The following is a 12,813-nucleotide window of genomic DNA, read 5'->3' as shown; positions in this document are numbered from 1 at the left end:
AAATGGTATGTATTAGTTGTCTCTTGTGGTCTAACAGATTACCCTCAAACTTAGCTCAACGCAACAGCAAACATATTATCTCCCACAGCTTCTGGTGGTCAAGGGTTCATGAGCAGCTTAGCTGGGTCTGCCTTGGGGTCTCCCATGAGGTTGCGGTCAAGGTGTCAGCCAGGGCTCCATTAAACCGAAGGACTGACTGGGGCAGGAGGGTCCGTTTCCAGTGGGGCTCCCTCGCATGGCTGGCCATTGGCAGGAGACGCCTCTTTGCCTTGCCCTGGGGGCCTCTCCAAAGGACTGCTTGAGTGTCCTCATGACGTGGCAGCTGGTTTCCCCCAGAACAAGTGATCCAAAAGAGAGAAAGGCTGAAGCCACATTGTCTTTCAGGAAGTGGCCTTGGAAGTCAAACACTGTCACCTCTGCACTCTCCTGTTGGCTACACAGGTCAGCCCTGTCCAGTGCAGGAGGGGGCTACATGAGAGCACAAATATCAGCAGGGGTCATCAGGGGCCATCTTAGAATCTGATGAGGGCAAAGTCTGCCCTCTGGTCGCCCAATGATTCATGTCCCTCCCACACGCAAGGCAGACCTACCTCTCCCAAGGCCCCCCAAAGTCTTGTCCAGTTATGACATCAGCTCCCAGTTTTTTATTTTTTTTTAATTTCATTTATTTGAGAGAGTGAATGAGTGAGAGCACGAGTGGGGGTGGGGGGAGAGGCAGAGGGAGAAGCAGGCTCCCTGCTGAGCGGGGAGCCAGACTCGGGGCTCCATCCCAGGACTCTGAGATCATGACCTGAGCTGAAGGCAGACGCTTCACCGACTGAGCCACCCAGGTGCCCCCAGCTCCCAGTTTAGAATCTCATCATCTAACTTAGGTCCAGGTGCAAATGAGGCTCCTTGGGTCTGGTTCCTGGAGCTCCGTTCCTCGAACACAGTTCCTCTAACACTCCCCACATGAAGAGCCCACAAGGGAGAAAGTGAGGCTCAGAGAGGTTGGGCCTCAACCCAGGTCTTGTAGCTAGTGGGTGGCAGAGGCAAGATACCAGACCTACGTCTGTCTGAGTCTTGAGCCCGAGTGCTTTCCACCACCCAAGGCGGGCATGAATGTGATCTAGGGCCATGGTGTGGAGGAAGGTGGGAAGAGGCTGGGGTAGGTTAGGAGGCGGGTTTTTACTACAAGAGTGAAGGCCTTAGCAGCTGTGCCTCTTCAGTCAAAGATAGCTGTCTCCACTTCTCTTTACTCTCAGTTTGCTTTGCTCATTTAGAAACAGGACTTGTCAAAACCTCAGCAAATGGGGATTGAGGCAGGTAAAGAAGGCAAGTGGAGTGCTTGGGGGAAGCTTGGATGTGCCCTCGGTCTCTGATTTCCGATCCCTTGGTCATTTGTTGGTTTATGTGGTTGAGGATTTGAGCCCCTCAGCATCTGCTGTCCGGGTGGGAGCGGATGGGAGCCTGCGCTGATCCAGGACTCCCCCCCAATCTCTGCTTTCCAGGGCAAAGGTCGTTGGAGCCAGCAGAAGACACGATCTCCCAAATCTCCCACCCCAGTGAAGCCCACGGAACCATGCACACCCTCTAAGTCCCGAAGTGCCGGCCCAGAGGAGGCCTCCGAGTCACCTACAGCCCGGCAGATCCCCCCAGAGGCACGTCGGCTCATAGTGAACAAAAACGCGGGCGAGACCCTCCTGCAGCGGGCGGCACGTCTTGGCTATAAGGTAGGGAGAGCCCCAGCGTCTGTGGAGAAGCTTCTCCCCATTGGCTCTTCTGTGGCCTGGGCTTCAACGCCCCCCGGACTCCTTCTATTGCCCAGATGGTCTCTGGGGCTGCCTAGCTGCTCTCCGGGAGTGTGGGTACGCAAACTCATTTGAATATCAATTGGGGATGAAAAGAATTGAAATATTGATAACCCAACACATTCCTAGGCCAGAAACGGGGTTTCGATGTTGTCTTGAGCTTTGCTTTGTGGCGGCTCCCTCACTCAGAGAGGAACAGGGGTGATCATCACTCACTTTACACCCTGCAGCTTCCCCTCATTTGAGCTCCCGTGGGGGGAGAGTCAGTGGTGTGTCGGCTCCCCGCCCTGACACTGCTTCCCTAGGGGGTGGAGAGAAGGCAGGAAAGGGAGCTGGCATTTATCGAGCACCACTTTGGTCATGTTAAGAGCTCTGATTACTTCATATGATTTCATCTTCACCACTGACCTGTGGAGGTAGGTTTTATTCGCTCCATTTTACGCATGAGAACATCAAGGCTTAGCAGTGCTAAATGGTGTGTCCAAGACCATTCAACTCTTAACGTATGTATGAGTCTGAATTCCCACCAGGGTCTTTTTGATTCCCAAGTGCCAGGGTAGGGTGGAAGCCTGACTCCGTGACCATGATAAAATGTTTTCGGACACTTTTGTTGATATGAACTCCTTGACCATGTATCTTTGCCCACCACACCAATTATTTCCTAAGGATTTGCTCTTAAGGGTGGAACTGCTGGGTTTTAGAGTAGGCCTTGATTTAAGGCCTCCGATCCCTATAACTGACTCATTAAAGACGGTCGCACTCCCAGCCAGGCTGCTCGGCACAGGAGAACTACCTTGGCAGTGGCTCACTGGCGAGCTGCCCATCTTTCTTGAGCGCCTGGTTTGGGGGCCGGGATAGGTGCCAAGAGAGATCTGAGGAAAAAAGATGACCAACCCCTGCCCTCAAGTGTAATTTTCTTTTACTTGGGGCCAAACCAGCAAGTAGGAGGCCACAGGAGAACCAACCAGGACAGGACAGGAGCAGGTGGGGCAGCCTGTCAGGGGAGGGCGGGAGGAGCAGTCTGAGGCCTGAGGGAAGAGGCCAGCATTGTCTGCATTGGTGAGGAGGGTAGGGGCCTTGCGCTGTCCTGAGTGCAGGGAAGGGGATAGTTCCTGTCCACCCACGAGACCGCACCCCCCACACCAGCACACACTCGCCTGCTGGTTTGTGCACTTTCTCATTTCTCACTCATTTGCTCCAGCCGGCTAGCCTGTGAGCTAGCTGTCAGTCAGGGTGCCTGAGCCACCTGTGTCCCCAGGGCCTGGGAGAGGGCTGGTAATGGGCCCCTGGTACTGCTGCCCACGTCTTCCCCTCAGAAGAGGGGCTGCCTCTCCCCTCCCCCTCAGCTGGTTCACCAGCTTCATCCCAGACCAGCTGGGGTGCTTCTAGTCCTGGAGTCCTGCCTTTGGTCCTGTCGTGTAGCCCAGGGAGGCTAATCATTACTCTGTGAATGAATGACCACACTGGGTTATGCTCAGAGCAATCCTGATTTGAGGGGAGGGCTAGAACTGACTGCCCTGGGATAAACATGCAGGGATGGTGCTGAAAACAATTAAAACTAGCCTCCAGAGATAGAACTTCAACCAGTTTTTTCTTCCTTGCTCTCCAATTACCACCAGAGGCCGTGCTTGCCGCCACATGCCTCGTTGCTCTGGGCTGGTGCTGTCTTACAAAGGCCCGGCCTAGGGAACTGGTGCTCGGGGAGTTGAGGCCTGAGAGTTTGAGCTCCAGGTGGGCAGGTGAGCCTCTCTGCAAACCTCACCCCAACAACCCACACCCAGATGAGTGAGTATCCTTGGTCATAAGACGTGTCTCCCCACTTCCAAGGAACTAGCCCAGAGCTCAGGCCCTGGCCATGGCACCTCAGGACTGACTTCGTTGATGAAAGATTTTGAGACTTGCCCGTTATTCCCCGGGATAAAGTGCAGGCTCTAAGACTTCCTCTTTGGACATTTGGAGAGCTTCGAGCCTAACTGGGGTGATCTCAAGAATTAGGCCTCTCTTTGCTCATGGAGCTGTCCCTGTCCCTACAGGACGTTGTTCTCTACTGCCTCCAGAAGGACAGTGAAGACGTGAATCACCGCGACAATGCTGGCTACACGGCCCTGCATGAGGCCTGCTCCAGGGGCTGGACTGACATCCTGAACATCCTGCTGGAGCACGGGGCCAACGTGAACTGCAGCGCGCAGGATGGCACGAGGCAAGAAGGCCGCTCCCCAGCCCCCGTCCCCCCCCCCCCCCCCCAGCTCAGCCCCTCACTCCAGAGAATTTGCTGCAGCCTGGACCTTCGCAGCACGGCAGGCCTTGTCAGGAAGTGTCTCAGGAAGCCGACTACAGACTGCAGGGGGAAGCGGTTTAGGGCAGGGGTGGACGAGTTCCTGGCCGGCCAGCCCACATCGGTTACTAAGGAGAGGTTGGGGTTATTTAGGGATCATCCTGTCAAATGCAGCTTTACCAGGAACACCACTCAGGCGTCCCTCACATCCTCCCGGTGGTGCATCTGTCTTCGGCAGAGTCTTAGGCTTTAGGAACGGGGAGGCCCACCTTAGGGTCACGTCCCAGATTTGATTCTTGATTTGATGTCTGTACACTTTAAAAAAAAAGACACCTGCTGTGTCTTAAAGAAACTGTACCCATTCGCCTGTATCAGAGGGCCTACTTCCTGGGCCACATTGAGACATGAGCTGCTTACCAAGTAAGGGGACTTGGGTCAGAGGACGCAGGCTTTGCTTGGCCGCCACCTAGTGTGTGGAACCACTGTGCTCATCCCTGCTCCAGGGTGGTCATCCAGATCTTTCTGTTCATACCCCCAGCATCTGCTTTAAGTTTATCCTCAGGGGGGCCCGTTCTCTCCCAAACTCCAGAGCAACCAGTGGGGCTACAGTGCACCTTAGGGACTGTCCCAAAATGTAGGGAGAACCTAAGAGAGAAATGGGAGGGAGGAGAAAGAGGCAGAGAGAGGAGAAGGAAGTGGGGACATCTGATGGTGGGTACAGTTCAGAGGTGGTTCCTCTACCCTAACTCTTACCCGCATTATTCTGGGCTCATCTTATGTTACCTTCCCCTGAGGAAGTAGCCCGGTGCTAGACACCCAGGTTCCCATCCATTGTCCTCACCCTGTATCACCTCTGCAGGCCAGTTCATGACGCGGTGGTCAATGACAACCTGGAGACCATCTGGCTCCTGCTGTCCTATGGGGCTGACCCGACACTGGCCACCTACTCGGGACAGACAGCCATGAAGCTGGCCAGCAGCGACACCATGAAGCGCTTTCTCAGCGGTAAGCGCAGCCCAGGCTTGAAGCCGTCATCCTTGGGGCTGGCCTCTCATTCCTGAACTCCTGAGGAGGTATTCTTCACCTCCCTCCGTCTCAAAGAGCTCCCATGAGGGGCGTCAGCCCTCTTTACAGGCTTTTCTTGAAGTGTCTCAGAAATCTCTATGCACTTTAAAAAGCCCAGAGGTCCACTTCCTCTTTCTTATTCCTGTGTCATGAGTGTCCATATCGCATGCATCCTCTTCAGGGCCATGGCAGCCCACAGGGACCCATTTCCCAGTGAGGTATGTGGGGTAGGCCTCCTTGGGAGACAGCGGCCCCACTAATAGATTGAGCTGTGGGCAAAATGTGTTGACCCCTGTTCTGAGTGGGATGTTAGTTACAAAGAAATGACACTTAGCGTTTTGCTTTTGTCTTTGTACTTTTTCCTTGTTGGTGGTCAGAGTGGAACCCTTGGGACCCCTCCTGATGCTGTATTTCTTTTTTTTTTTTTAAAGATTTTATTTATTTTAGAGAGAGCTTGTGCGTGCATGAGCGGGGGGAGGGGCAGAGGGAGAGGGAGGAGCAGGCTCCCTGTGGAGCAGGGAGCCCTATGCGGGGCTTGATCCCAGGACCCTGGGACCATGACCTGAGCCGAAGGCAGACGGTTCGCTGACTGAGCCGCCCAGGCACCCCTGATGCTCTGTGTCTCACAGCCCCTGCCTGTGGTAACTGACGTTACCTCGGCGCCTCCCTGTCCCTCGTTCTTCCTCCCTCACCTGGCCCCTCGAGAAAAGTGCCTGGTGTTCAGGCCCATGGCAAGAGCCACAAGGCAACATGCATTTATTTTCTCATTAGTGGATAGCCACTGTTTGTCTGCAGTTCGATAGCACTACCGAGTTGGGCAGCAGGGCAGAGGGAAGGAGGGAAGTCTAGTATGGGCATGCTCACTGGGAATCTGCTCAGACTTGACCGAATGAAGGAACCCCACCTCCTTAGTGACATCACAGCTCGGCCCTTGCTCTAGCAGTTTCTTCTTCAGACTGCCAGAGCGCTGGGCAGACCTGAAGCAGCTAGCAGTCATCTCGTTGCCCCTCTGTGGAGGCTTCCATGTTTGTGGTTGAACCCCCCTCAGAGCAGGAGCCCACAGGACCAAGGGTTTGCTCAAGGCCACTCACTCTCACCCAGGCTGTGGCCCTCATTAGTCCTAAAGGCCCACCTCCCCGAAGATACAGTTCTGGGTTCCCAGCCAGGGGATCATTTATTTCTTGAACAAAGGTTAACTAGATAGCTGATGATGGAGGGAGAAACAAAGGAACATGAACTAAAGGTCCCCACGGGAGGAGGACTAGGTGGAAAGCACTCCCTCGTACTAACAAAAGCTGAAGGGGAAGTGATGGGAGGCCATGGAGGGAGACCTTGACCCCTGCTCAGCCAGCCTCCATCCAGCCCCCAGTCAAGCCAGCTAGATCCTGCAGTCACTGGTCACCGTGTATAGGCCTCAGGCCTCCCTTTGGGACCCAGCCCTTCTGGCTAGGGGCAGGACTGCCTCTTCCCTCCTCGCAGCTCTGGGGTCCTGGGCCCCTGTCCGTGAAGGGCAGAGCAGTTTGGGGATGCTCATTTCGTCATTTGCCCTGGGCTAGTGATGATTCTTGTTCACTTTGACTGCACTGTCATGGAGGCACAGGGCTCAGGGCAAGCCACCCTTTGTGGCCTTTTCTCCCATACCATGTGCCACGTGCACTGTCTTACACACACACACACACACACACACACACACACATCTGCCCTCGACGATTACCAGGAGAAGCTGGCACAGATGAACACCCAGAACTTCTCAACAGGATAAAAACACTGCATGAAGCTCTGTCTCTGATCAATAGGTTTAATCCGGGGGCTTCTCCTGGGGCTAGAAACTGCCCTCCCGAGGGTCTTGGGGCTCTCTGGATCCAAATAAAGCTATCTGACCACCTTAGTAAGCAGACAAACTCTTTTCTTCCCTGACCCCTTCTCCAAAATCCCAAAGGAATCCAAATGTTGAAACCATTTTCAGTAGTTAAAAATTTAGAAACAAACACATTTTTCCCTCTCATTTCCATTAGCTAATCCCAACCACTAGCCAGCCTTTTGATGCCTTCTTAAACTAACCCAAATGCCAGCCCATGTTGCAGAGTCAAGAGACTTTTTTCTTTTCTTTTTTTTAAGATTTTATTTTTAAGTAATCTCTGTAACCAACGTGGGGGCTCAAACTCACCACCCTGAGATCAGGAGTCGCATGCTCTACTGACAGAGCCAGCCAAGTGCCCCAAGAGAAGAGTTTTCTTAATTCTGGCCCTTGGTAGCCTGTCCAGGCCAAACACCTTCGTTCAAATCTTAACACTGCTTCACAGCCTCATAGGTGTGGAGCTTCAGCGCCATAATGGGGGCCAGGAACTGAAGGGAGTGTTGGAACAGGGCCACCTCTTTTCCATGCAAATATCAAGTGCCCATCAAAGGCAGATCTCCGGCCAGCTGTTTGGGACAGTGCCGGCAAGCCAGGCTAGGACCTTGGCCCAACACCCTGGGGAGGCAGGCACGGGCAGCAGTCAGAGGCTCCTGGGAGAGGGGACTTGGGCCCAAAGTTTGTTTTGGGGGGATGAGACGATAATACTCAAGCTTTTTTTTTTTTAATTGAGGTGAAATTCACCTCATCTAACCATTTGGAAGTGAATGGTTCAGTGGCACTTAGTGTATTCACAATATTGTATGCGAGTCATCAGGAGCTTAATTCCTTGAACCTCGTATTTTTCTCTCTTTTTGAATCCCAGCAGCCTCCCCCCCCCCCCCAGCAAATCTCACGGAGCCACTGCACAGGGCGGCATAGTGGCTGTAGAAGGCACCCTAGGCTTGGAAGTTTGGGAGGCGTTTCCCCTCACTGCCCCCCTCCCCAGCCCCTAAACCTGGATGCATTTGGGTGGACTTCTGGATTTATTAATTTTTTTTAAAGATAAGTTTATTTATTTATTTGAGAAAGAGAGAGTACATGAGAGGGGGGAGGGTCAGAGGGAGAAGCAGGCTCCCCGCTGAGCAGGGAGCCCGATGCGGGACTTGATCCCGGGACTCCAGGATCATGACCTGAGCCGAAGGCAGTTGCCTAACCAACTGAGGCACCCAGGCGCCCCTGGATTTATTAATTTTTTTTAACCTTGCCTATCTGGCTGAGGTATTTAAAAAGCTTTTTGCTTTTCATCCCCAAGCATTTGCCTGACCAGACTCTCTGTAGATTAATTGTCTTCTTCCTCCCCCGGCGGAGATCCCACTGGGCCAAAGATGAAGGCGAATCCTGGTAGGCTGCGAAGGGCTCCATTTTCTGCAGGTGGAGAAGATGAGCACGAGCCTCGGTGTTGCTCGTGGTGTAGAGCTTCCCTCTCTTTGCATGAGGCCCCTGTTTTGGAAAAGTCTGGGAATCGAATCCTCTTTTAAATACACAAAGGAATGTCACTATTTACAAATATCCTGGAGTGAATCCTTTCGCATCTGGGTTGTAAGTGTGGATTTTTCTTTATTGAGTTGGCTTAAAGTGAGGCCCATTTCTCCTGAGATCAGGAAGGGTATGGCGGCACCCCTCATCCGTTCACTCATCCGTGTGCTTATTGAGCCCCCTGTTGGGTTTCAGGTACTGGAGGTCAGGCAGCAGAGCCCTTTCTCTTGTCCTCAGGCTTGGAGCACCAGCCCATCCAGACTCTCGGAGAGGCCTTTGGAAGACCTTCTCCTTGGGCCAAATTACAGGCAGGCATGTGACCGATTTGCCTTTGACCCTTTGAAGAAAAGAATAATATCCAAGCTAGTCAAGGGAAAACAGATTCGTGTCTCTGCTCTGTCAGAAGGAATGTGGGGGCCGAGGGGAGTTGTTGCAGTTTGGTTTGGAGCATCCGAGGAAATATCGGCACTGCTTTTTCTTCCACTGATGAAGGGGTTAGCAGTGTACCCCCTCGAGGTCACGGAATCACAGGTTTTGTTTTTCCTGCCGGAGACCTCTGCCATACGACCCCGTGTTGAAGACTGCTTGTTTTTGGTTTTTCTCCCCTTTCATGTCCCTTGGCTGGTGACTTGGTTGGAGGACACGGGGAGCTACGGTATGGTGGGACCCTGGGAAAGAGAGAAACTCTGATTGCCAGGGTGACCACTCGCACTGAGTAGTTAAAACATTTTCTTTTGTGGAGACGAAATTCACAGAGCATAAAATCAACCGCTTGGAAGGGAACGATTCAGTGCCGTTTCGTGCGTTCACAACGTTGTGCAGCCACTGCCTCTATCCGGTTCTAAAACATGTTCATCACCCCCAAAATGAAAGCCCACACCCACTAAGCAGCCGCTCTCCATTCTCCCCCCTCCCCCCCGCCCCGGCCCCCGGCAGCCACCCATCTACTTCCGGTCTCTCTGGATTTGCCCATTCTGGACATTACATGTAAGTGGAGTCGCACAACACGGGGCCTTTTGAGTCCGACCTCTTTCACGTAGGGTCACGTTTTCAAGGTCCGTCCACGTGGTGGCATGTTGCAGTACTTGCTTCTGAAGGCTGAGGAGTATGCCACCGCACGGCTCTGGCACGCTTCGCCGCTCACCGGCTGCGGGACGTGCGGGTGGTGCCCGCCTGCTGGCGGTTGTGGCCGGTGCTGCTGGGAACACGTGTGCGCGCATGGGCGTGAGCACCTGTTTGCAGTTGTCGCGGCCACGTACCCGGGAGCAGGACTGCCGGGCTGAGGGCACTTCTTGGAGGAGAGGAAAAGTGTAAAGGACTGGACGTGGTGGGCGGGGGCAAGGGCCAGTCAAGGGAGAGGCAAGGCACTCCTTGTCCTGATTGTACGCGGAGGCGTGTGCGGCGGCGGAACCGGAAGCCGCACCGTCAGACCGGCTGTGGAGCTGCTTCTGGGGCGCAGCTCGCGCGCCTGCTCCACGGCCGCATCTCTTTCTGCCGATTCACACCGGGCTGCCTCAGAAAGGCACATTCACCTGCAGGGAGCCCAGGTTTGCTGTCGGCGGGGAGAAGTAGCGGCCTGTGCCATGCCGAGGGCTCTGAAGGCAGGCCCTAGAGAGGAGCCCCAGGAATGTGGTGAGCGAGGGCTGCTCCGCCTGCCGGAGTCCCCGTGTGACCTCCCCGGGGGGCAGGGGCAGCAGTCATCGGGACCTGTGTGGTTCGGCCTGCTGGTTAAGCAAGCGCGCTACTTTTGGTCTCACCTCGTGGTAATTCCTCCCTCCCTTTCTTCCCCGTGTATTTATCGCGCTCCTACGATGTGCCCGGAACTTGGGCTTATTAGGCCATGGGGAGAGAGCGATGAGCAAGGCAGACGTGGTGCCCGCCTTCTGGAAACTTCGGCTCTCACACCTTCCTCTCCCAGGACACCTAGCACAAGGCCAGGCACAGAATGGGCACCTACCTAACTGATGCTTCTGGCAGAGACTCCTTCCAAGTCTCAAGGGGCACGGGGTCCAGAAAAGTGCCCAAACGGCCAGTCGTGACCTCCGCGTTGTTTTGCCGAGTACATAGAAAAAGATCTAATGTATGTGACTAAAGGTTTCCCACTGTAGCTGCTCAGCCATTATTTTGAAAGCTCTCTCTGGCTGCTTTTTCCTGCCAGAAGAAAGCTGTAATCTCCTAGAAGGTTGCTAAAAACTTATTTCTTTCAGTAGCTCACAAGAGCTAATAGGCATTTTTGCTGAGAGGATGTGTGACCCAGAAGGGCAGGCTGTTGGAGTGCGGTGGTGCCTTTCACTGGGGGAGACTAGCTTCGGGCCTTCAGGAGGGGCTGCCGCCTTCCCCCTGGGATTTGGCTCAGCGAGGGCGCCCTCAGGTCGCCCGTGCCCTTTGGACTCTCGCCCGTCCTTGTGCCCAGGTGTCGCTTGAGGCCAGGTAGCACGCATACAGAGCTAAGTCAGCTTGCCAGCAGGGCTAGGTAGCATATTGGCAGCCACGGGGCCACAGGCCCACAGATGACACGGTTGAGTTTGTCATGAAAACCTGCTTTTTGTCCCCACGGGGTTGCGAGGTGAGACAATCGCACAGATGCTGCTTAGCCAGGAAATAAGGAGGCGGGGCGGCGACCTGCTGTCTGTCCTCGGGTCAAGTAAGCAGAGGTGGTTTAGAATATGTTTATTGTGGCAAAATACTTAGAGCAAAACATGTACGAGTTTAACCATTTTGAAGTGTACAATGAGTGACATTAAGTACATTCATAACGTTGTGCAACCATCCCCGCTGAGTTTCCGAACATTTTCATCACCTCAAAAGGAAACCCTGTGCCCATTAGGCAGTCACTTCCTGTTCCTTCCGAACTACCAGTTTGCTTTCTGTCTCTCTAGATTTGCCTGTTCTGGACATTTTATATACATGGAATCATACAGTATATGGCCTTTCGTGTCTGGCTTCTTTCATTCAGTGTAATGTTTTTAGGGTTCATTCATGTAGCATTCAGTGTAATGTTTTTAGGGTTCATTCAGTACTTTGTTTTTTCTTATAACTGCATAATATTCCATTATATGGCTAGACCATGTTTTGTTTATCCCTTCATCAGCTTAACAACATTTGGGTCGTTTCCACTTTTTTTTTTTTTTGGCTATTGTGAGTAGACCTGCTATGAACATTCATTTGTGTATAAGTTTTTGTTTGAACACCTGTTTTCAATTCTTTTGGGTATATACCTAGGAGTGGAAGCAAAAGGTTTTTATGAGGATAAACTTGGCCCTCTCCCCCATGTTTTCCAAAGATGAAACAGAAGGAATTATGCTTCCTTATCTTACTTTGGATTGGGGAGGTCCTGACTGGCTATATGAACACTGTGACCTGCAGGGGGAATTGAAATCTTGGGATAGGTCTAAGATTCTGCTCGCAGAGTCCATTCCTTACACCACTAAGAGCAGGGATCCCAGACCTAAATGCCTTTGGGCTGATCATGGAGGAGAGCAGAGCAGGCTGGGTGGGGACAGTTGAGCCGGAGAACGCACATGTCGCCTCTCCCTCCAGCCAACTGTTGACATGCAGGAATGCGGGATGCCGTGTTGCCAGATTTTCTGATTTTTTTTTTTCAGGAAAAGTTGGAAATCCGGATTTTTAGGTGAAATCTCTCAATTTTAAAAACTTCAACGTTAATTAACTTTTTTTTTTTTTTTTTGTTTAAAACACTGAGCCGAACTCCAGGTGGTCAGTGGGCTAGACTTGGCTCCTGTCTACTGGTTGGCAACCTCTGATTAACAGCAGGAAATGTATCTCTCTCTGGTAGCTCCCAGGCCCTCTTGTGGTCCTTCCTTCCCTTCTCCCGTCCTCCTAGCCCTCTGTGGACGTACTTTGTGTCTAGATCCTTCTCCAGCCTACCCTCCTTGTCTCACTGCCTTCTCTTCTTTCATCAGATCACCTCTCGGATCTTCAGGGCCGGGCCGAGGGTGACCCTGGCGTGTCCTGGGACTTTTACAGCAGTTCTGTGTTGGGTAAGCTTGGAGTCGGATTCCTCCCATGCTTGCCTATGGCTCAGAGATGGGGGATTGCTTTGGGTTTCATGGATTCTTCTCAAAGACAGGAGTGAAGCTGTGGAGGCAGCCTTTCTCCATCTGTTAGTAACTTACGGACCCTTTCAACCCAAACCCTAGCCCATGCTCCCCCCAGACTCAGATGCCACAAAGCCACCCCTCATTAGCCCTCTCCCCTTTCTGCCCCGGGTATTGTTTTCCTTCTCTGTCCCCCAAGGGCCCTTCTCCTCCCTTGCTTTGTCTTAACCCTGCCAGAAGCCCCTGTTGTGC

General features: G+C 53.1%; 1 protein-coding gene across 6 annotated transcripts in view; it reads left to right on the top strand.

The window, feature by feature from the left end:
* Positions 1–12,813, top strand: part of BCORL1 (BCL6 corepressor like 1) — a 61,403-nt gene that overhangs the window by 43,134 nt on the left and 5,456 nt on the right. For all 6 annotated transcript variants that reach the window (XM_078064974.1, XM_078064973.1, XM_078064975.1 and 3 more), the window contains 4 exons: positions 1,491–1,712; positions 3,824–3,990; positions 4,925–5,070; positions 12,427–12,504. In XM_078064974.1, coding sequence (XP_077921100.1) covers positions 1,491–1,712; positions 3,824–3,990; positions 4,925–5,070; positions 12,427–12,504 — 613 coding nt within the window. The remainder of the gene's footprint in view (positions 1–1,490; positions 1,713–3,823; positions 3,991–4,924; positions 5,071–12,426; positions 12,505–12,813) is intronic.

The sequence above is a fragment of the Halichoerus grypus genome, chromosome X, assembly GCF_964656455.1.
Source record: "Halichoerus grypus chromosome X, mHalGry1.hap1.1, whole genome shotgun sequence".
In the NCBI taxonomy this organism is placed as follows: domain Eukaryota; kingdom Metazoa; phylum Chordata; class Mammalia; order Carnivora; family Phocidae; genus Halichoerus; species Halichoerus grypus.
The sequence above is the reverse complement of the archived record's forward strand: the minus strand, read 5'-3'. Positions and strand labels throughout refer to the sequence as shown.